At 43.0% G+C, this 24,156-nt stretch overlaps 1 protein-coding gene across 1 annotated transcript in view; it reads left to right on the top strand.

Moving 5' to 3' along the window:
* Positions 1-14,001, top strand: part of LOC141192382 (uncharacterized) — a 32,719-nt gene extending 18,718 nt beyond the window's left edge. Inside the window, exons 3-7 of the mRNA XM_073661901.1 lie at positions 8,768-8,947; positions 9,031-9,154; positions 9,238-9,335; positions 9,534-9,624; positions 11,789-14,001. Coding sequence (XP_073518002.1) covers positions 8,768-8,947; positions 9,031-9,154; positions 9,238-9,335; positions 9,534-9,624; positions 11,789-13,230 — 1,935 coding nt within the window. The 3' untranslated portion in view covers positions 13,231-14,001. The remainder of the gene's footprint in view (positions 1-8,767; positions 8,948-9,030; positions 9,155-9,237; positions 9,336-9,533; positions 9,625-11,788) is intronic.
* The last annotated feature ends 10,155 nt before the right edge of the window (positions 14,002-24,156 follow it).

Below are 24,156 nucleotides of genomic sequence, written 5' to 3'. Positions count from 1 at the left end.
TCTCCCCCCCCCCTCCTTTATGATTTCCCTACATATTATGGAAAAGTATACTGTGTATCTATGTGCTATATATTTCGCTTATGCATTACTGTGCACACTTGTATAATATAATGGGAAGGATTTCTGTTTCACTACTTATGATATGCTGTTTTTTCACTATGTCATCTAGAAATGATATTTATATCGTTCTGTATCTAATTGTCTATGACATTGTCCTATTTTCTACAGTCAACTGAAGGTCGCTAAGACCGAAACGTTTTGGTGTTATTTCTGTGTGCAGATTTATTTCACAAATTCAATAAATTTTCTCTTGCAAAAGGACGATTAAGTGCCGAGGCTCTTTGATCTGTTTGGGGTCATTGTCCTGTTGAAAAATAAATGATGGTCCAACTAAACGCAAACCGGATGGAATAGCATGCCGATGCAAGATGCTGTGGTAGCCATGCTGGTTCAGTATGGCTTCAATTTTGAATAAATCCCCAACAGTGTCACCAGCAAAGCACCCCCACACCATCACACGTCCTCCTCCATGCTTCACGGTGGGAACCAGGCATGTAGAGTCCATCCGTTCACCTTTTCTGCGTCGCACAAAGACACGGTGGTTGGAACCAAAGATCTCAAATTTGGACTCATCAGACCAAAGCACAGATTTCCACTGGTCTAATGTCCATTCCTTGTGTTCTTTAGCCCAATCAAGTCTCTTCTGCTTGTTGCCTGTCCTTAGCAGTGGTTTCCTAGCAGCTATTTTACTATGAAGGCCTGCTACACAAAGTCTCCTCTTAACAGTTGTTGAAGAGATGTGTCTGCTGCTAGAACTCTGTGTGGCATTGATCTGGTCTCTAATCTGATCTGCTGTTAACCTGCGATTTCTGAGGCTGGTGACTCGGATAAACTTATCCTCAGAAGCAGAGGTGACTCTTGGTCTTCCTTTCCTGGGGCGGTCCTCATGTGAGTCAGTTTCTTTGTAGCACTTGATGGATTTTGCAACTGCACTTGGGGACACTTTCAAAGTTCTCCCAATTTTTCAGAGTGACTGACCTTCATTTCTTAAAGTAATGATGGCCACTCGTCTTTCTTTACTTAGCTGCTTTTTTCTTGCCATAATACAAATTCTAACAGTCTATTCAGTAGGACTATCAGCTGTGTATCCACCAGACTTCTGCACAACACAACTGATGATCCCAACCCCATTTATAAGGCAAGAAATCCCACTTATTAAACCTGACAGGGCACACCTGTGAAGTGAAAACCATTTCCGGTGACTACCTCTTGAAGCTCATCAAGAGAATGCCAAGAGTGCGCAAAGCAGTCATCAAAGCAAAAGGTGGCTACTTTGAAGAACCTAGAATATAAGACATATTTTCAGTTGTTTCACACTTTTTTGTTAAGTATATAATTCCACATGTGTTAATTCATAGTTTTGATGCCTTCAGTGTGAATGTACAATTTTCATAGTCATGAAAATATAGAAAAATCTTTAAATCAGGTGTGTCCAAACTTTTGGTCTGTACTGTATCTATGTAGTGATATTGTGCAACAGGTGGGATATTTTTGCTCTTAGATCTTAAATTTGAAAAAGGAGGACTGGGTGAGTCAGAAGTCATTGAGTAATTTCCCAGGTCTTCTAATGTATTGCCTCTTCCTCCTTCTCCTTCATCAATATGGGTTCTAATGATTTAACCCCTTACCGACGTGGTACGAACTAATATGCACCATGTCAGTACCCCCGGTTTAGTGCGGGCTCAGTGCCTGAACCGGGCACATGTCAGCTGATCTATACAGCTGAAATGTGCCCGCAACATGTCACCCGCGGCTGTTAACCAGTTAAATGCCGCTGTCAATCTCTGACAGCGGCATTTAACATCGCCGCGCTGGAAGTGCGGCATTAGCCCCGCCCATCAGTCATGCCGTCACATGATCGCGGGTCACCAATGGGTTGGCATGACAACCTAGGGTCTGCAGCAGACCCCTGTGGTTGTCATGTAAAGATTACTATGAGTGCCGCCCAGTGGTCAGCGCTCATAGCCAGTGAGCATCTCTGCTACATACAGATGATCTGTTCATCGCCTGTATGAAGCAGAGCCGATCAGGCAAGTGCAGCTTCTAGTCTCCCATGGACTATTGAAGCATGCAAAAAATATTAAAAAAATAAAAAATATATAAAAGTTTAAATCACCCCCCTTTCGCCCCATTAAATATAAAACAATAAAAAAAACACATACACATATTTGGTATAGTCGCATTCAGAATAGCCCGATCTATCAATCTAAAAAAATAATTAATTTGATCGGTAAATGGCGTAACGAGAAAAAAAATTCTAAACTCCAAAATTAAGTTTTTTTGGTCGCCGCAACATTGCAATAAAATGCAATAACAATCGATCAAAACATCGGATCTACCCCAAAATGGTAGATACGGCCCCAGATCATGAAAAATGGAGACGCTACGGGTCTCGGAAAATGGAGACTTTTTTTTAGCAAACTTTGGATTTTTTTTCACCACGTAAATAAAAAAGAACCTATATATGTTTGGTGTCTACGAACTTGTCATGACCTGGAGAATAATAATGGCAGGTCAGTTTTAGCATTCAGTGAACGTGGTAAAAAAAAAACTGTGGTATTGCACTTTTTTTGCAATTTCACCGTAATTGGATTTTTTTCCCCGTTTTCCAGTACATGATATGATAAAACCAGCGATGGCGTGCAAAAGTACAACTTGTCCCACAAAAAATAAGCCCTCACACGACCATATTGACAGAAAAATAAAAACGCTATGGCTCTGGGAACAAGGGGAGCAAAAAACGAAAATGCAAAAATGGAAAATGCTCTGGTCATTAAGGGGTTAATTGCATGATATTTATGCAAGGCCAGTTTACGGGTGAATAAGTTGACATCCTTCGTCCATACAAAGAGATCAAACCTTGGGGTTGGAGTAAATGACAGCCCTTTCCTTAGAAGTCCTATCTGTATGTCACTAAGTGAAAATCTGTAAATTATCATCATTACCGAGAGACCTATTATTACTTTCTATGTCTATTATTTGTTCCCTAAAAAAGGGAAAGTCTGTCCAGTGGCGCCTATTGATGGCATTGTTGTTGCCATAGTCATGGGGGTTGCAGGTAAAGCTGTCGCTACTGACATTTGGGGGACAATTGGTGTTCCCGTTGACATCATATTTCCAAACACAGCAGGTATAGTGGGCTGAGTTTTCCACTCCCTGAGTTACTGGTTCTGTTCTCATAGTGGTTAATGGAGATGAAAATAAGCAGGAGAGGGGGATTCTGGAAAACAATTTTGAATTGTTCCACAAATTGTCCCCCCAATGATTTAGAGAAGGACAATTTCCTTTGTCTCCGATTCCTTTTATATCGGCTCTTTCTCTTCATTCCTAACCTAAAATCTCCCTGCCCACTGACAGCGCTATCAGACTCCGATAGATCAGTACGCGAAAGGTCAGTAAACCTGGGTCTTGTTGATCTTTGCTCACTACATTTATTTTTCTATACCTCTCCTGTCTCGAAGTCTTTCAGATCTCATATAAACTTCCCATGCTTCCTTTCTTTGATGTCCCTATTAAATATTTCAAGATGTTTTTGTAATTTTAACTCCAAATTCACGAAATCAGGCTGTGAAGCAAACTGTTCAATTTCTCTCATCTCTTTCTCTAATTTTTGATTCATCAGTAACAGGTTCTTCTCATATTCGAGAAGGTGATTAATCATCCGTAAGGAGCTGTCAGGAGATCTTCCCAACCTTTCATAAACGCCTCATCATCTCTATGTGCATCAGGAAGGACTGGGATTCTCACACCCCCATATACGATTCTCCTCTGAAAATAAGTTTCAAAACTCGCAATTTCCCACCATGTCCTTATCTGCTGCTTGTAAGTCCTGTAGATATTATCAGAGGAGCTATTCAAACTCCTTTGTGAAGAAGAACTGTGTAGAAAAAACTTGTGTTGCTTCCATACACTTCATACATGCGGCTCCGCTCCGTACACCTCGCACACACGCGGCTCCGCTCCGTACACCTCGTACACACGCGGCTCCGCTCCGTACACCTCGTACACATGCGACTCCGCTCCGTACACCTCGCACACACGCGGCTCCGCTCCGTACACCTCGTACACACGCGGCTCTGCTCCGTACACCTCGTACACACGCGGCTCCGCTCCGTACGCCTCGTACACACGCGGCTCTGCTCCGTACACCTCGTACACACACGGCTCTGCTCCGTACACCTCGTACACACGCGGCTCTGCTCCGTACACCTCGTACACACGCGGCTCCGCTCCGTACACCTCGTACACACGTGGCTTCGCTCCGTACACCTCGTACACACGCGGCTCTGCTACATCCACACTGTAAACCCCTCCTGACCCCACACATAAACTTCAGCTCATCCAGCACCATGACAACCAGCACAGCAGAGTCCTGCATCCACTGAGGCCCCTGATCATGTGACCCCTGACTCCTCCCCTCCTGTGACCTCATCACAGCTCCTGTGCGCACAGAGCAGCCATATATGTGGTGGCGGCTCTGCAGGTGGAGGTATGTGGAGACTCCTCGTTATTCTCTATGCGGATTATTTCTTCCTCTTCCTTCTATATCGCCGCCATACTCCGCAGCACTGTGCACATTATTATCGCACTCACTATAGTCCTTATTCACACCTGCGATTCCTATCTGTGTGTGCAGTGATTGCGGTTTCCTCCTGTCCTCCAGACAGTAATGTCCTCCCCTCTGTACCGGCCACTGTAATAATTCTCCCTTCTACCCCTGTGACTCCACATGATAATATTCCCCTATTCACCTGCAGCGGCCACAACTCCTCCTGTGTGCCCCATATATCAGTAATGTCCCCTGTGTGCCCCATATATCAGTAATGTCCCCTGTGTGCCCCCATATATCAGTAATGTCCCCTGTGTGCCCCCATATATCAGTAATGTCTCCTGTGTGCCCCCATATATTAGTAATGTCCCCTGTGTGCCCCCATATATCAGTAATGTCTCCTGTGTGCCCCCATATATTAGTAATGTCACCTGTGTGCCCCATATATCAGTAATGTCCCCTGTGTGCCCCCATATATTAGTAACGTCCCCTGTGTGCCCCCATATATCAGTAATGTCTCCTGTGTGCCCCCATATATTAGTAATGTCCCCTGTGTGCCCCCATATATTAGTAATGTCTCCTGTGTGCCCCCATATATTAGTAATGTCACCTGTGTGCCCCATATATCAGTAATGTCCCCTGTGTGCCCCCATATATTAGTAACGTCCCCTGTGTGCCCCCATATATTAGTAATGTCCCCTGTGTGCCCCCATATATTAGTAATGTCCCCTGTGTGCCCCCATATATTAGTAACGTCCCCTGTGTGCCCCCATATATTAGTAATGTCACCTGTGTGCCCCATATATCAGTAATGTCCCCTGTGTGCCCCCATATATTAGTAACGTCCCCTGTGTGCCCCCATATATTAGTAATGTCCCCTGTGTGCCCCCATATATTAGTAATGTCCCCTGTGTGCCCCCATATATTAGTAACGTCCCCTGTGTGCCCCCATATATTAGTAATGTCGCCTGTGTGCCCCCATATATTAGTAATGTCACCTGTGTGCCCCCATATATTAGTAATTTCCCCTGTGTGCCCCCATATATTAGTAATGTCAGCTGTGTGCCCCCATATATTAGTAATGTCCCCTGTGTGCCCCCATATATCAGTAATGTCCCCTGTGTGCCCCCATATATCAGTAATGTCCCCTGTGTGCCCCCATATATCAGTAATGTCCCCTGTGTGCCCCCATATATCAGTAATGTCCCCTGTGTGCCCCCATATATCAGTAATGTCCCCTGTGTGCCCCCATATATCAGTAATGTCCCCTGTGTGCCCCCATATATCAGTAATGTCCCCTGTGTGCCCCCATATATTAGTAATGTCCCCTGTGTGCCCCCATATATTAGTAATGTCCCCTGTGTGCCCCCATATATTAGTAATGTCGCCTGTGTGCCCCCATATATTAGTAATGTCGCCTGTGTGCCCCCATATATTAGTAATGTCGCCTGTGTGCCCTCATATATTAGTAATGTCCCCTGTGTGCCCCCATATATTAGTAATGTCCCCTGTGTGCCCCCATATATTAGTAATGTCCCCTGTGTGCCCCCATATATTAGTAATGTCCCCTGTGTGCCCCCCTATATTAGTAATGTCCTCCTGTGTGCCCCCCTATATTAGTAATGTCCCCTGTGTGCCCCCCTATATTAGTAATGTCCCCTGTGTGCCCCCCTATATTAGTAATGTCCCCTGTGTGCCCCCCTATATTAGTAATGTCACCTGTGTGCCCCCATATATTAGTAATGTCCCCTGTGTGCCCCCATATATTAGTAATGTCCCCTGTGTGCACTCATATATTAGTAATGTCCCCTGTGTGCCCCCATATATTAGTAATGTCTCCTGTGTGCCCCCATATATTAGTAATGTCTCCTGTGTGCCCCCATATATTAGTAATGTCTCCTGTGTGCCCCCATATATTAGTAATGTCGCCTGTGTGCCCCCATATATTAGTAATGTCGCCTGTGTGCCCCCATATATTAGTAATGTCGCCTGTGTGCCCCCATATATTAGTAATGTCCCCTGTGTGCCCCCATATATTAGTAATGTCCCCTGTGTGCCCCCATATATTAGTAATGTCGCCTGTGTGCCCCCATATATTAGTAATGTCGCCTGTGTGCCCCCATATATTAGTAATGTCCTCCTGTGTGCCCCCATATATTAGTAATGTCCCCTGTGTGCCCCCATATATTAGTAATGTCCCCTGTGTGCCCCCATATATTAGTAATGTCCCCTGTGTGCCCCCATATATTTAGTAATGTCACCTGTGCCCCCATCTATTAGTAATGTCACGGGCCATATACCAGGATGCACTACATGGGACCATTATACTGTGGTGGCACTATATGGGGAAGACATTATACTATAGTTCACTATATGGGGCCATGATACTGTGGGGCACATTATTCTGTGGGCCACTGTATGGGGCCATTATTCTGTGGGCCACTGTATGGGGCCATTAGACTGTGGGCCACTGTATGGGACCATTAGACTGTGGGCCACTGTATGGGGCCATTAGACTGTGGGCCACTGTATGGGGCCATTAGACACTGGGGCACTATTTGGGGGGGGCATTAGACACTGGGGCACTATTTGGGGGGGGCATTAGACACTGGGGCACTATATGTCGGGGGCATTAGACACTGGGGCACTATATGGGGGGGTATTATACTATAGTTCACTATATGGGGTCATGATACTGTGGGGCACATTATAGTATGGTGCGCTATATGGGGCCATTAGACACTGGGGCACTACATGGGGTTATTATACAGAGGACTTGGTGACTCTGATGAGCGGTGTAGTTACTGAGGTCACTGCTCATCAGAGCCGCCAGGTCTTGTGGAACGCAGTGGGCCCCGGAGTGGCTGCTGCTACGACCTATAGAGCGTCGTCCTCTGAACAAGGCTCCATAGCCTTTGGATGTTGGATTCGGGGATCGTTATGGGAATGCCATGGACTACGTCGGACCTGCATGTTTTTTTTTTTTTCAAAAATAAATTGGTGAACCAGGAAGAGTGTCGGGGAGTCTTTCTTCAAATAATTTTTTTTTTTATGTCTGTGTATTTTTTTCTCCATTACTAACCCCAGGGCTTGATGCCAAATGTGTTTTTTGACAATTCACAGCTGACATCAACCTCAACTATCATTACCCCAATTGCCACCGCACCAGGGCAATAGAGAAGAGGTGGGCAAAGCGCGTATTTTCAGGCTGGAAAGGGTCAATAACCAGGATCCTTCTGAGCCTGATATCAGCCCGCAGCTGTCTGCTTCACCTTGCCTGGTTATGAAAAATAGTGGGGGACCCCAAGTGTGTTTTTTTTCATTTATTTATTCGGGTAAACACTCTTTAGTGCCACATGAAAGGCACTTAAGTTTATTATATGTAGGGGCTTGTGAAATTATATATAAAAGCATCAAACTTCTGTGTGTGAATCAGACATGAGATCTAACGTGACATAAGATTACAGTCCGGGGAAGACGGGAAACATTCATATAGACGACCGGTGGAGATGTAGTCAATGATGGACTCTGGCCAAATATCTTTCTAGAGCCGTAGTAGATGATGAACGTGTCGTCCTCATCATGAAGTAGTTATTTCTCATGTTACATGTAATGAATATCTCCTGCAGTATTGCTAATGCCGATTCCAGTGTCGGTAAATGGGACGAGAATTAGCGTTATGGAAGATGAGTCTTTGAGAAACGTGTTCAGCTCCAGACTCCGAGGAAGAAACTGATTTTTGTTTGTGGCCTAAAATATATAGGTTTTATTACTAGATGTAAAGCAGAAAACTAAATACTGTAAAATAATAAATCTCCTCATGTTTCCCTTATTATCTCCAGGATTTTTATGATGTTCCATCGGCTCATTTTCTTCTTGTTCAGGTCAATATCAGATCCTCTCAGTGAAGATCTTCTATGTAAGAGAATTTTCCTGATTCTCCCATCAAAGATGGATATGGATAGAGACAAGATGGCGGAGAGAATATTACACCTCACCCTAGAGATCCTCTTCCGGATTACTGGAGAGGTGAGAGATTCTGATGACATCACATTACATCATTCTTATCTATGGGAATAACAGATGGACAGAACTGGAAAGGTGAGGACTCTGGAAATGTCTGGAGTGAGATTTATTAATGTGTCTCTCCATAACCAGGATTATACAGTAGTGAAGAAGACCTCTAGTGAGCGCTGTCAGGACCCTGTGTCTGAGGGATGGGGAAGACCCCTGAGCCCAATCACGAGGCCTCCATCTCACCCCCTGATACATGAGGACATCAATGACCAGAAGATCCTAGAGCTCATCTACAAGATGATTGAGCTGCTGACTGGAGAGGTGACACTGCTGGGAATGCTGGGACATTAGACAGTAACGCTATGAAGGGATTGGGGGGATGACGGTATCATTGTATGTGTCAGGTTCCTATAAGGTGTCAGGATGTCGCTGTTTATTTCTCCATGGAGGAGTGGGAGTATATAGAAGAACACAAATATCTGTACAAGGACATCAAGATGGAGGTTCCCCAGCCCCTCACATCACCAGGTAATAGATAGGACTAAATACACACGGCCTATAATTATCTGTATGTAAAGAATGAATTCAGTCCCTGTATGTGTTTCCTCCAGATCTATCCAGTAAGAGGACAACACCAGAGAGATGTCCCCGTCCTCTTCTTCCACAGGACTGTAAACAAGAAGATCCCAGTGTTCCTCGGGATCATCAGGTAGATGGAGAGATGGTGTCATGAGATCTCCCCTATGATGTGTAGACGGCTGTAAAGGTCTTGTGTTCAGTCTTGTTTTATCCACCAGTATTATATGTTTTATACTCGTGTAGTGAGAACGGTGGAGATGTCAGGATTAGAGCTGATCATAGATGTGACTTCTCCATCTGTCTGTGACTTTTACAATATTTGTTTCAGGGTGAAGATCTGACCTATATTAATACTACAGAAACATATGTGAGGAGTGATGAGCGGTGTAAAGAGGAGATTCCTACCGATAACCATCCAGGTGAGTAGTAACCACTAAATGCAGAGAAGTCACCGATTCTCCTCAGTCACCGGCTGTGGCTGCTTTATCGGTGGTGTAGTCCGGCCGTATCACAATCATGTGATCACCATTTTACCTCTTGACCACAACATTCTCCTTCACCCAAAACTGTTCGAATGACTTTGGGCATTGAAAGCCCTTTTCTATAGAATTTACAACCTGGAGGATCCACCTACCCTCTGTTGGCTTCCTAGAATCCTGATATCTTATTGGATGAATCTCCCTTCTCTCCCTTCTGTGCTGCTGAATGTGCTCATATGGTACCTACAAGACCAGGTCCAGTCTTTCTGGCCAAACTTCACTTTTATGATCGACAACATTTAATGTGCAGTGAGGAACAAGTGTGAATTTCTGTACAATAACAACAGAGTTTCCCTTTATCCTGACTTTACACTTTATTTTAAAACCAACTAACTTCATACAGGATTGTGATAGACTACATAAAAAACATTACACCTGTGCCATGATATATCTCTAAGCTGTGCGTGGCTGATGGCTGTAATATACATTTATTCACGCCTGCAGGAGATGTGTTGGCTCGAGCCCTGGTTTCATGGATTCACTCCACGTCATAAATTCCATTATGTTTTCAATCCTAAGGAATTCAGATTACTGCACAATCTCTCCTGAAATGGGGGCGATAATACTTTCTCTACTCTTCTGGTCAGGACTCGTAGTAGCTCCAGTGGTCCACCATAAATGAATAAAGTCCGGTTTAGTGTTGGTGTTCTCCCCCCCATACATAAAATTTTGTTGGAGATGTAACATTTTTTTATTCCATATCTTTCTTTACAGCTTAATTCTGTGTGATAGTTTGATTGTGGTGGGATCGGCCTGCCTCACTTATGTATGTCTGTAACTCCCTGGTAGTCTTTAAAAAAAAAAAAAAGTCTCCATTGCCTCTTCCAAATGCCCTTACGATAGTTTAGATAGCTAAGAGCAACCAAGCCCCATACTCCAATTACCCAGAGAGGTTTCACCACTAGTTACTATTTACTGATGAAGACTGTTGAGTTTGATCATTTCAATAGATGTGTCATTGTCTATACTCACACTTTTTGACTGCACTAGTTAGTGTCCAAAATAGGGATTGCCTTGCCCATCACCCTTTTACCCCTCTACATGGATCTGGACTTGCACCCCTAGGCTTGGGCCATGGTGTTACCTGCTGTTCTTTGGTGTGAGATGGGAAGAAGAATAGTCATGTAGCCAGGTCAGAGCCAAGGGCTGGACAGAACCTGCATCACCCAGAGCTTCTGGTTCTGATGTCTCCTCCATTACCAGCGCCGCCTGCAGAATGAATAAGGTGACAGAGGCAGATGTCGCAGGAGCAGATCCCAGAGAAAATGGGAGATGCCTTTTGCAGAAGCCCTAAAATAACAAAATTGCTGAAAACCAGAGCAGTAGAAATCCACATAAGTGACTCCATTTTGGAAATTATAACCCTCAGTGATATAATCTATAGGAGTAGTGACTATTTTGACTCCACAGGCACTTTCCTGAAATTAGCATGCAGTGGATGTTGGAGAAAGAAAATTGCAAATATACCATTTTATTACCCAACACATAGTGCCCAGATTGTGCTCCAGGAGACATACACCGTAAATTAAGTGGGTTCTTCTCACTATAGTAATGCCGAATACATGGATGATAAATGTGGTTTGGGCGCACTGCAAGGCTCAGAAGCGAGGGGGAGATTTCAATTTGGGAGAGTGGATATTGCTGGATTGGGTTATGGAAGCCATGTTACCTTTCAAGAGTCTTTGAGCCACTAATGGTGTAGAAACCTTTGGTTTTCCACTGACACATGATGTACCTGAGTGGGGGCTTGTTTTTTGTGAGATGAGTAGAAGTTTTTATTGGTATTATTTTCGCCTACATAACATTGTTTGGTGGCTTTTTATTCCATATTTGGGAGGCAAAATGAACAAATAGTTGAACACCACGCTCTACTGGTTCATCCTATGAGGTTTTCTATTAGACTCTGAACTGTCATTGTCTTGATGAATAATTCAATATTTTACATAACTTGCCATTTTTACAGACAGTTTAAGTAGAAATGTTCAAAAATATACAATTCAAGGATATTTTATTCTAAAATAATAATTGGTTTTATTCTTGGCAGATGACTGTACCAGGAGTTCAGAAGAACAGCTGACATCTTCAATTTTTAAATCAGATGATCTTGAGATCCCACAGGATACAATTGAAGTGAATGTCATTACTCCGGATATACCATCATCCCTTCACAGCAAAGATCTGTCATCTGATCATTTGAAAGAGGCCCTGTCTTCGGATTCATTACCGACTACTAAGGAAAATCAAAGTCACAAAATAAGTATTAAAAAACAAACTGCTCCTAAAGCAAAGAAGCCATTTTCACATTCAGAATGTGGAAATAACTTTCCCCTCAAAAAATCTATTCTTAAACATCAAAAAATTCATACGACAGAGAATAGCTTTGCATGTTCCAAGTGTGGGAAATGTTTTAACCAGAAATCAGATTTCGTTAAGCACCAGAGAATTCACACAGGGGAGAAGCCTTTTTCCTGTTCAGAATGTGGGAAATGTTTTAACTCGACAGCACAGCTTAATTACCACCAGAGAACCCACACAGGGGAGAAGCCATTTTCCTGTTCAGAATGTGGGAAAAGTTTTAACTCGACAGCACAGCTTAATTACCACCAGAGAACCCACACAGGGGAGAAGCCATTTTCCTGTTCAGAATGTGGGAAATGTTTTAACCATAAATCAAATTTTGTTACGCACCAGAAAAGTCACACAGGGGAGAAACCATTTTCCTGTTTAGAATGTGGAAAAAGTTTTGTGAGAAAATCATATCTTTTAAGTCACCAAATAATTCACACAGGGGAGAAGCCATTTTCATGTTCAGAATGTGGTAAATGTTTTAACCAGAAATCAGCTTTGGTTAAGCACCAGAAAAGTCACACAGGGGAGAAGCCATTTTCCTGTTCAGAATGTGGGAAATGTTTTAACCATAAATCAAATTTTATTACGCACCAGAAAAGTCACACAGGGGAGAAACCATTTTCCTGTTTAGAATGTGGAAAAAGTTTTGTGAGAGAATCATATCTTTTAAGTCACCAAATAATTCACACAGGGGAGAAGCCATTTTCATGTTCAGAATGTGGTAAATGTTTTAACCAGAAATCAAATTTTGTTACGCACCAGAAAAGTCACACAGGGGAGAAACCATTTTCCTGTTTAGAATGTGGAAAAAGTTTTGTGAACAAATCATATCTTTTAAGTCACCAAATAATTCACACAGGGGAGAAGCCATTTTCATGTTCAGAATGTGGGAAATGTTTTAACCATAAATCAAATCTTGTTACGCACCAGAAAAGTCACACAGGGGAGAAACCATTTTCATGTTTGGAATGTGGAAAATGTTTTAAACTGAAAGCGCATCTTAATAGACACCAGAAAATTCACACAGGGGAGAAGCCATTTTCATGTTCAGAATGTGGAAAATGTTTTGTGAAGAAAACAAGCCTTCTTAGTCACCAGACAACCCACACAGTGAAGAAGCCTTTTTCATGTAATTAATGTGGGAAATGTTTTACACGGAATCAACTTTTAATAAACATCAGAGAAGTCACACAGGGGAGAAGCCTTTTTCATGTTCAGAATGTTGGAAATGTTTTAACTGAAAATTGTATCTTCTTAAAGGAGTTGTCCACTACTACTGCCAACTCCAGAACCAGGCAGTAAGAACTAACACTGGCATTACATAAGTGTCAGAGGTGAGCTTATATAGCAGTGGCCAACACTGAACAGCTGAGACAATCCAGGTAGGAAAGCTCCGGGAGCGTCAACTGAACAGATTAACCCTTGCACTGCTAGCAAGGAAAAAACTGCACTTTTGAATATGATGGTGAAGTACTTTTAACCAGTGCAGAAGTACATGAAACCAGGCACCGCAGTCTTCTGACCCCTCTCTGTCGCAGTAACCCAGGGACTCTAACTCTGAAATTGCAATCACTATTAAGCCTCAGCCCTAAAGTACACCACATATTTAAGTTCTGCTGGTATTTTTTTGGGAAAAAGGTAACAATTTTAATGGAAGTGGTCATCAGAACATGATACCTGACCAACCTAGGTGGGGGGATGTGTTAGGGGTCCTATTGCCTTACCCTGGACTGCAGAATTAAGAATCAACCTTGATTCTTGTTTTAATAATAACATGAAGATTTCCAAATTGTGGAGGGACCTTGACCTTTTCTATTCCTGCAAAACACTTCAGATCAGCATTATCATGCATGTGTCTTCTAAGTGGAGAAGCTCCCTTTCCAGTGATTATAGAGCGATAATGTTCGGAAAAAGGTCATATAGTTTTACTTTTGTTATAGAATTTACATGGGGAGATGACGTATACCACATGCTTAGTTCTACATGACACAAAGTCCTTCACATGTCAGGTCAATGGTCCTAAGCGGAAGCTTTTATCTGTGGTCTGCAGGTGGCAGAACGAAGTTTCTCTAGCCAGTTACCTGTATTGTGTTCAGTTCTGTTTCTGACTATTAAATCTCCCAATTTACTACTTCTACATGAAGATAGGGGATTATTATTGGCTTTCTCGTTTAGCTCTTTGTCACTTTCTATCAGGTGTCCGTTTTGTCTTATAGCTGTATGGATCACCTTATCCATTGCTTTGTGTTTGACAGTTAAAGTTAACCTCTCTACAGTACTCTGCTTTTTCTTATCTTTCTGTTTTAATAAATCTTTTTGATTTTTTTTTACTGACTCTGTCTGTTCATTTAGTAGGGGTAATGGATAACCTCGACTAAGAAAATTTATGCAGAAGTTACTTTGATTGAGCACTGCGCATGATCAAAGTACGTTCCTGATGCCTGGTGACTCGGACATCAAGTCACCATGGCAACTACCGGGAGCCAGCACAGACAGCGCGAGATGCCGGAGAGAAGATAAGAGGGGCGTGCTTACCTCCCCTTGCTCCCGGAATGCCGTGATCGACTTCAATCGCAGCATTTTGGGGGTTAATGTGCCAGGAGCGGGGTGGCACCGCTCCTGGCACACAGCACCGGCAGCGATCGCCCTGCACAGCTTGTGTGCGTGCGTGATCACATGGTGCGTAATAGCAGTAGTCCAATAGGCTCAGGACACAGGGACGTACCATTGCTGACAATGTTAGAGAGGGGTTTTAATGTACATTCAATTGCCGTTTTTTTTGGGAATTCTATCAATGTTAAAATAAAATTCTCCTGTCATTCAGTGTCATATAAAGTCTTCAGGAATTCACCAGAGTCTTTTAGATATGGTGGAGTATTTGTTAACAATGGTCTCAGCAGCGAGTCGAGATATTTTGACAGTGGTTCCATTTCAGAACCAATCCCTGAGATTATCGGACTGCCAGGAGGTGAGGTTAAGGATTTGTGCACTTTGAGTACATAGTACCAGTATTTTTCAACCTTTTTCTGAAAAACATACGGAGTTGAATTTTATATTTATTAGTAGGATCATCCGGCAAAAGAACATATGTGGAGTCATCCATTAATTGTCTGTGTGCCTCTGAGATATACCATATGATGCCCTGGTATGGGGGAGGTCTGCTGCTGACACTGTTATAGGGTTAATGTACCCCAATTCTATACTAATATCCCCCATCCTGATATATATATGTCCCCATCCAGACATATATGATTCCCATGTTGGTATATATGGTCCCCCATCCAGGTATACACACACAGCTCCGCTCCAGAGCTCCTCTTGCACGCGCGGCTCTGCTCCGTACGCCTCGTACCCGCGCGGCTCCGCTCCGTACGCCTCGTACCTGCTCCGCTCCGTACGCCTCGTACCCGCGCGGCTACAGGAAAAAATGGACCCCAAAATTTGTTGTGCAATTTCCCCTGGGCACGCAGATACCCCATATGTGGGGAAAAAACATTGTTGGGGCGCACGGCAGGGCTCGGAAAGGAAGGAGCGCATTTGACTTTTTGATTGTAAAATTTGCTTTAATAATTAGCGGACGCCATGTTGCGTTTAGAGATCCTCTGATGTGCCTAAACAGTGGAAACCCCCCACAAGTGACTCCATTTTGGAAACTAGACCCCTTAGGGAACTTATCTAGATAGGTGGTGAGCATTTTGAACCCCCAGGTGCTTCACAAATTAATCCATAAAAATGAAAAAGTATTTTTTTTCCCACTTTTTCATTTTTACGAATCAATTTGTGAAGTACCTGGGGGTTCCAAGTGCTCACTATGCATCTAGATAGGTGCCTTGCGTGGTCTAGTTTCCAAAATGGGGTCACTTGTGGGGGAGCTCCAATGTTTAGGCACACAGGGGCTCTCCCAACGCAACATGGTGTCCGCTAACAATTTGAGCCGATTTTCCATTCAATTTGTTAGCGGACACCATGTCGCGTTTGGAGAGCCCCTGATGTGCCTAAACAGTGGAAACCCCCCACGAGTGACCCCATTTTGGAAACTAGACCCCTCAAGGATTTTATCAAGGGTTATAGTGAACATTTTGAACCCACAGGTACAACACAGAATTTGATAACATTAGGTCATCATATTGAATAAGTTGTCATTAGTCTTGAGCGCAAGTGCTCACTACTTGAGTTTGCATCGGGTACTCAGGTATGCACCATGTATCACGGGTGCTCAAGTGACATGCTCGAGTCCCTGCCCCGCATGTTTCACGGTTATTAGACACCCCCCAAAAAAACATGCGATGATCGCTCGTGCATGGCAGGCAATCCCCGCAAAGTTTTTTTTGGCCACGAAGCATATGGGGGCGGAGATTTGAGCATGTCACTCAAATACCCACGATACTCAATGCATACCAGAGCACCCGATGCAAACTCAAGTAGCGAGCACTTGCGCTCAACACTAGTCGCAATATCGTCATCTTTTTTTCTTACTTTTGAAAAAAATCACAACCCCAACCCCAGCCCTAACCCGAGAGTTTATTTTTTACGCCGTTCCTCGTGCGGTATAAGTGATTAGACGACTTTATTCTTCGAGTCGGTGCGATTACTGCGATACTAGAATCATATGGGGTTTTTATGATTGACAGCTGTCACACACTAAAAGACACATTTTTTGTAAAATCTAGTTTTTGCATCGCCATATTTTGAGAGCTATAATTTTTCCATATTTTGGCCGACAGAGTCATGTGATGGCTCGTTTTTTGCGAGATGAGTTGAAGTTTTCATTGATGCCATTTTCAGGCACGTGACATTTTTTGATCGCTTTTTATTCCGATTTTTGGGAGGCAGAATAAACAAAAACCAACAATTCAGGAATTTTTTATTTTTTATTTTTTTATTCTGTTCCACGTGTGGTAAAATTGATAAGGTAGCTTTATTCTTTGGGTCAGTACGTTTACAGCAGTACCACATTTATATAGTTTTTCTATGTTTTCAACTTTTACATAACAAAAGCTATTTTATAGAAAAAATTATTTTTTTAGCATCGCTTTATTCTGAGAGCTATAACTTTTTTATTTTTCGGCTGATAGAGCTGTATGGTGGCTTGTTTTTTGCGGGACGAGATGACGTTTTCAGCGGTACCATTTTTATTTATATTCGTCTTTTTGATCGCGTGTTATTCCATTTTTTGTTTGGCGGTATGGTGATAAAGCATTGTTTTTTGCTTCGTTTTTTATTTTTTACCGTGTTCACTGAAGGGGTTAACTAGTGGGACATTTTTATAGGTCAGGTCGTTTCGGACGCGGCGATACCAAATATGTGTACTTTTATTGCTTTTTTTTTTTTCATAATATTTATTGATGGGTACATTATATTTTTATTTTTGGTGGATTATTTTTTGTATTTTTTTTATATTTTTACAATTTTTTTTTTTTTTTTTTTTTTTTTCACTTTCTGACAGTTTTTTTTACTTTTTTACTTTGTTCCACTATGGGACTTTCACTTTTTTTTTCTCTGATCGCCTGCATGGCACAGGAATGGAGCACCATCCCTGTGCTGTGCAGTCTGTCAGCGCTGGACAGGGACAAGATAATTTGAAAATGCACTGCGCATGTCCAAAAAATCTTCCTGCTGTCTGGTGACCCTGATGTTGTCATGACGACATTGGGTCGTCATGGCAACACCCTGGAAGCCGCGGCAGACAGCGCTGGAGGCCGGAAGAGGAGGTGAGTATACAGATCACCTCCCCTTAGCCACGGCAATGCTGCGATCGACTTCGAGGGTTAATGTGCCGGGACTGGTGCGGGACCGCTCCCTGCACATAGCACCGGGTGTCAGCTGTGACAATCAGCTGACACCCGGCGGCGATCGCGCCCGCACATCCTGTGTGCGGGCGCGATCGCCATGACGTACTAATATGTCCCAGGCTCTTAAAGTCCAGGGCACAGACGCGTATTAGTGTGTCATCGGTTGTAAAGGGGTTAAATGTCCAGTGTGAATGAGCGGTGTGAAGACACGGGGATCAGTGGGTGCTCTTGTCTGCTGGCCCGGCTGTCTTTAGAAAGACCACATGGACTAGGGCTCAAGACATCTCTGAGTGTTCAGCAATGGTCAATGGAGCCGATCTGTATTCCTCCAGCTGGGGCTGTAGTCCCCTAAGCTGACATGCTGTAGAATGACACCGAATAGAGGCAGAGACCCCCTTTTTATAGATCACAATTGTCCTTACAGCCATCATTCACAGGTCAAGGGTCAGGGTTGAAGGTGGAAAGAGATTGTTTGTTTGAGCATTTAATCCACTTGCATAGTTTGTCCTCCATTCTTCAGCAAATCAACAAATCCCTGGACCAGTATAATACGTAATCAGCATGTTATCAAACGGTATTGCTCCATGACCCTATCTTTTTAAGATTTGCAGACAATAAGTTGTAGTACATCTTAACTCAATTGTTAACATTCAGGATTATTCAAACAATAGTCTGTGTTAATCAACCAAAGAAGAACACAAGTTAAAAAGTCAACATAAAAATAGAGGTATATTGCTCTTGACCATCAGAAAGTATGTCTAGCATAATTAAGAAGAAAAGCTGTGTCGTCACATGCGCCGATTCTCCCGGTTGGTGTGATACCAAATTTAAGAAGAATTTATTATTATTCAGTGGTTAAAATAAAATAAAAGGGGAAGGATTTAAAATGTTTATTGTTTTTTACATATATTTTTATATTTTCAATTATTCCCCATTCGGCAGCTTGCACATCCCCCCCCCCCTCCCCCTCCCACTTCCATAGAGCCATAACCATCCATTGTGGCTTAGATTCAGGGGCTAGCTGGCATGTTATATCCTGGGGTTACAAGCCCTAGCCCATGAGAAGCGGCCTATCGCTAAAGGCCACCATCCACATTGGACTACAGTTAGGCGAATCGATGGGATCTGCCAACAGTCTAATGTGTATGGGCGCTTTCCTATTCTTATGAATAAGATGAGAGAAAAGGATCCGAAACTTTGGATTTCTGAGGGCTGATTCTTTTGTTCACAGGGAGATAAGCGAATGCTAGAGCAGCTCTCTCATAGAGAACACAGAAGCTTGAGGCAGATACGAATGTTCTAGTGTATGCGATCTGGGCTGCTTTGGCGGCTTCCTTTGGCTCCTGGTCCAGCACAAACTGTCGCACTTCCACAGGGCAAAGATGAAGAAACTGGTCCTTCACTATCAGATCTTTCAGGTCCTCAAAAGTGATGACTGACAGTCCTTGGACCCACATAACTGTAGCTGTCATGTGGTCCACGCTATATGGCTCTGAACTTTTTCCGGTATGCCTCCGGAGTCAGCTGGTACTTTTTAATCAGGGCCTGCTTGATGGCCTCATAGTCTCCATCGTGGGCACGAGGGAGAGAAGCAAACACTTCCAGAGCTTTTCCTCTGAGTCCTGGAGTTATATCTGGTCCTCGAGCAACTGGTACTGTCTGCAGGCTTTTTCAAATCTCAGCAGAAATATGTCCAAGTCCCTCTTCTTTTCCATTACAGGAATATGCTCGAGATGGGGTTTAAAGCTGTTGGCACTGTTGCACTCATGGCTATGTATGGGGGATGGCTCCTTCTGAATCCAGGCTAGCTTCAGTGAGGACAGACGCTCGTCTTGGGCGTGTCGCTTAGCAGCCTCTCCGTCAGCTTGGGCCTGTCGCTCAGCAGCCTCTCGGTGAGCTTGGGCCTGTCACTCAGCAGCCTCTCGGTCAGCTTGGGCCTGTCACTCAGCTCTCTCAGCCTCTCAGAATTTCATGATCAACTGCAGTCATCCATCACAATCGTCTGCCGCGAGCTGCTCCCAGGCCATCTGCAGGTGGGGGTGCACACTACCCTGGCTTCGGGTATGACTGTCAATCACAGGTGGGACCCATGCAACAGCCCCGTCTAGGCCTTGGTTGGCCGCCCCATCAACAGGGTTCTGCTGTCGGACTGGCTCTGTGGCACCTTGCAACAGTTCAGCAATCATTTGGGCCTTGGTTTTGCCCGTGAGGTCAATCTGTCCCAGCTCGCAGAGGGCAGTGATAGTGTCCTTTGACTGCTGGTGATATCAGGGCTCTCCACGCATAACCATCATTGCCAAACAAAAGATAGGACAGAAAAACAAGAGAAGGGGGGGGGGTTGCAACTGCTGCATGTACAGTAATGTCCCAGATAAAATATATTAAAACACTGAGTCTGATTCCTTAAAACTATGCACAGAATTCTCGCAAGAACCGTGCAAGTGTTCAGTGACAGGAATGATTGCTCAATCCAGCCACTGATGTTCTGTAATATCCCACCATTGCCATGAAGTTGTCAGGGACGACACCGGCAAGATCATACAATATCCCACCGCTGCCCCCAATTTGTCAGGGATTATGCACACGCACGATCCTGATTACTCATTACGTAACTATCGGCAAGCGAGCAGTGAGCGTATGGTGTACACACCTACGAATTCCAGTGCATGGAATATGTGTATATGCCCCCGTATGGTCACTGCCAGCTTCACGATAATCCAATTAAGATTATTCGCTGCCACCACCAATCAGTTTTAAATATTCAATACAGGTCTGATTGGACACCTGCTTTCTGGTAGTGTATATGGCTTCGGGGGAGGAACTATTACAGAGCAAAAGAAACAGGACTATTACATTTTATATTTAATCCAAAAGGGAGGCAGTGTTTATGAAAAAATATACAAACATTCTACAAAGGGGGACAAGACGATACAACATATACAATTACACAAAATAAAAGGGATTAACAGAAAAAACTTACTAGACCGATCGCGGAGACGATTCAGTTTAGCTGGAGGGACACAATCCAATTCTGGCCGTTATGGATGAACTCTTTATGTATCAAATGACCAAGTTCTCCAAAAAATATGACGTACTGGTCATGGGAGATGTCAACTATCCAGACATTTGTTGGGAATCTCTCTCAAGTAAAACTAACAGGTCAAGCTAATTCTTATCCTCTCTTGCTGACAACTTTATCTTCCAAAAGGTAGGGGAGAAAACAAGGAGATCTGCTACTTTGGCTCTAATCCTTATAAACAGGGAGGAAATGGTTGAGGAGGTAAAAGTGGCTGGGACCCCAGGAAGCAGCGATCATGCTATTCTAGAATTTTGGATAACTAGAGGAAGAAGACATGTGAAGACTCAAACTTCAAGGTTAGATTTCAGAAAGGCAGATTTTAAGCGACTCAGAAAGAGAATAGGAGGGATCCAATGGCTGGATGTCCTTAAGGACAAAAATGTCCAGGAAGGATGGGAAATTTTTAAAAATGAGATTCTCAAAGCACAATCGTTAACAATCCTGAAAAGTAGGAAGAATGGGAAGCATTTAAGGAAACCAGGATGGATGAACACAGAACTTAAACACATGCTAAAAAGAAAGGAAGAAATGTTTATCAAATGGAAAGAGGGAGGCATATCTAAAGAAGATTATAATGCAGTCTGCAGAACCTGTAGGGCACGTATCAGGTTAGCTAAAGCTGACAATGAATTAAGGCTTGCAAGAGATGTCAAAAGCAATAAAAAAGGATTTTGGGGGTATGTCAAAAGTAAAAGAACAGTCAAAGATGCTATAGGATTTTTACAGGATGAAAATGGTGAAATGGTAAGAAAGGATGTTGAGAAGGCCAAACTTTTTAATTCCTATTTTGTATAAGTTTTCTCTCAGAAAGAAAATGTAACATCAACTGATCTTCACTGTCCTATTAAAGGAATAGAAGAATCCAGGTCATCTGTGAACATAAAGATTGTGAGGGAATATTTAGCTAACATAAATGAGTTCAAGTCTCCAGGTCCAGTCCAGATGAATTACACCCCAGAATACTGAAGGAGATCGTAGAAGAAATTTTAGAACCACTCTCCATAGTCTTTGAAAATTCTTGGAGAACAGAAGAAGTCCCAGAAGACTGGAGAAGAGCAAATGTTGTTCCTATCTTCAAAAAGGGGAAGAAGGTGGACCCAGGGAACTATAGGCCGGTGAGTCTGACTTCTATACCAGGAAAGATCTTTGAACAAATTATTAAACAATATGTATGTACTGTAAGTACCTGGATAAGAATGACGTGATTAACCAGAGTCAGCATGGGTTTGTAACTAACAAGTCATGTCAGACTAACTTAATTTCCTTCTATGACAGAATCACTGACTGGGTGGATGAGGAAAATGCTGTAGATATAGTATGTCTTGACTTCAGCAAAGCATTTGACAAAGTATATCACACCATCCTTATTGAAAAAATTACCAAGTATGGAATGGACAAGGCAACTGTTAGGTGGATTCATAACTGGCTTAGTGATCGGACTCAAAGAGTGGTCATAAATGGCTTCACATCCAGTTGGATGAATGTCTCAAGTGGGGTACCACAGGGCTCTGTCCTGGGACCTGTATTGTTCAACATCTTTATCAATGATTTAGATGAAGGAATTGAGGGTAAAGTGATTAAATATGCTGATGATACAAAGCTAGGAGGGATAGCTAATACTAGAGAAGAGAGAGAGAGAGGATTCAAAAAGACCTAAATAAACTGGAGCAGTGGGCAGTAACTAACAATGGTTTTTAACAGGGAAAAATGCAAAGTACTACATCTGGGCAATAAAAATGAAAAAAGCATATACAGAATGGGAGGAATAGAGCTAAGCAACAGTACATGTGAAAAAGACTTAGGTATACTAATAGATCATAGACTGAACATGAGTCAACAGTGTGATGCAGCAGCAAAAAAGGCAAATACAATTCTGGGATGTATTAACAGAAGCATACAGTCTAGATCACGTGAAGTCATTATCGGTCTTTACTCCTCTTTGGTCAGACCTCATCTGGAATACTGTGTACAGCTTTGGGCACCACATTTTAAAAAAGACATAGACAAACTGGAGCAAGTTCAGAGAAGAGCGACCAGAATGGTGACGGGTCTGCAAACCATGTCCTATGAGGAACGGTTACAGGATTTGGGAATGTTTAGCTTACAAAAAAGAAGACTGAGAGGAGACTTAATAGCTGTCTACAAATATCTCAAGGGCTGTCACATTGTAGAAGGATCATCTTTATTCTCATTTGCACAAGGAAAGACTAGAAGCAATGGGATGAAACTGAATGGGAGGAGACACAGATTAAATATTAGAAAAAACTTTTTGACAGTTAGGGTGATCAATGAGTGGAACAGGCTGCCACGAGAGGTGGTGAGTTCCCCTTCAATGGACGTCTTCAAACAGAGGCTGGACAGATATCTGTCTGAGATGATTTAGTGAATCCTGCTTTGAGCAGGGGGTTGGACCAGATGACCCAGGAGGTCCCCTCCAACTCTACCATTCTATGATTCTATGAAATACATTTCTGACATTTACTAAAAATTTATCAGTGACCAATATAGCCCACATTCTTCTCAATACCAGTGATAAGCCATCCATCCATGGAGTCCATTAGTTTCTTAATCTTCTGACGATCATCTTTGTGGGCAGCACCAGGCACAGTCCCCGACACTGATCACAGAGGGGACAGTTCTCCTTCACCATAAATCTCGAGTTTAAGAAAAGCTCGAAAGTTCTCAGGAAGGTTTAGGTCCAGTGAGGAAAAAGTCATGTCATTAGTCTTTCATCTTTAAGGCCTTTCTGGGTACTGAGCAGTGAAGACTTCGATGCTGCGATTGAGCATTCTCCCGCAGAACAATCCTGTTTTGTTTTTTTTAAAGATGTAGATTTTTTCTGTACCTCTGTTTGAAGAAAGTGTCAACTAAAAACTGGCAGTAGGTTTGGGATTTGATTTTTGAGTCCATATTCAACTCAAAAAGGTCCAACTAGCTCATATGTAGTAATACCAGCCCATAGTATTGCCCAACTCCATCTCGCTGACGTCTGAGTTGAAGTCTAGGTCTGTGCCCATTAATGATCTAGCCATGAGCCCATCCATCTGGTCTGTCAAGAGTCACTCTCATCAGTCCATGAAACCTTTAAAAAAAATCTGTCTTCGGATATCTTTTGGTTAAGTCTTGATGTTTGCACTTGTGTCTTGTTCAGAGGTGGTTGATATTCAGCCTCGGCCTTGTATCTGAGCACTG

Source organism: Phyllobates terribilis, unplaced genomic scaffold (assembly GCF_046119375.1).
Source record: "Phyllobates terribilis strain yellow unplaced genomic scaffold, ASM4611937v1 Scaffold_60__1_contigs__length_8166268, whole genome shotgun sequence".
NCBI classification, from domain to species: domain Eukaryota; kingdom Metazoa; phylum Chordata; class Amphibia; order Anura; family Dendrobatidae; genus Phyllobates; species Phyllobates terribilis.
The sequence above is the reverse complement of the archived record's forward strand: the minus strand, read 5'-3'. Positions and strand labels throughout refer to the sequence as shown.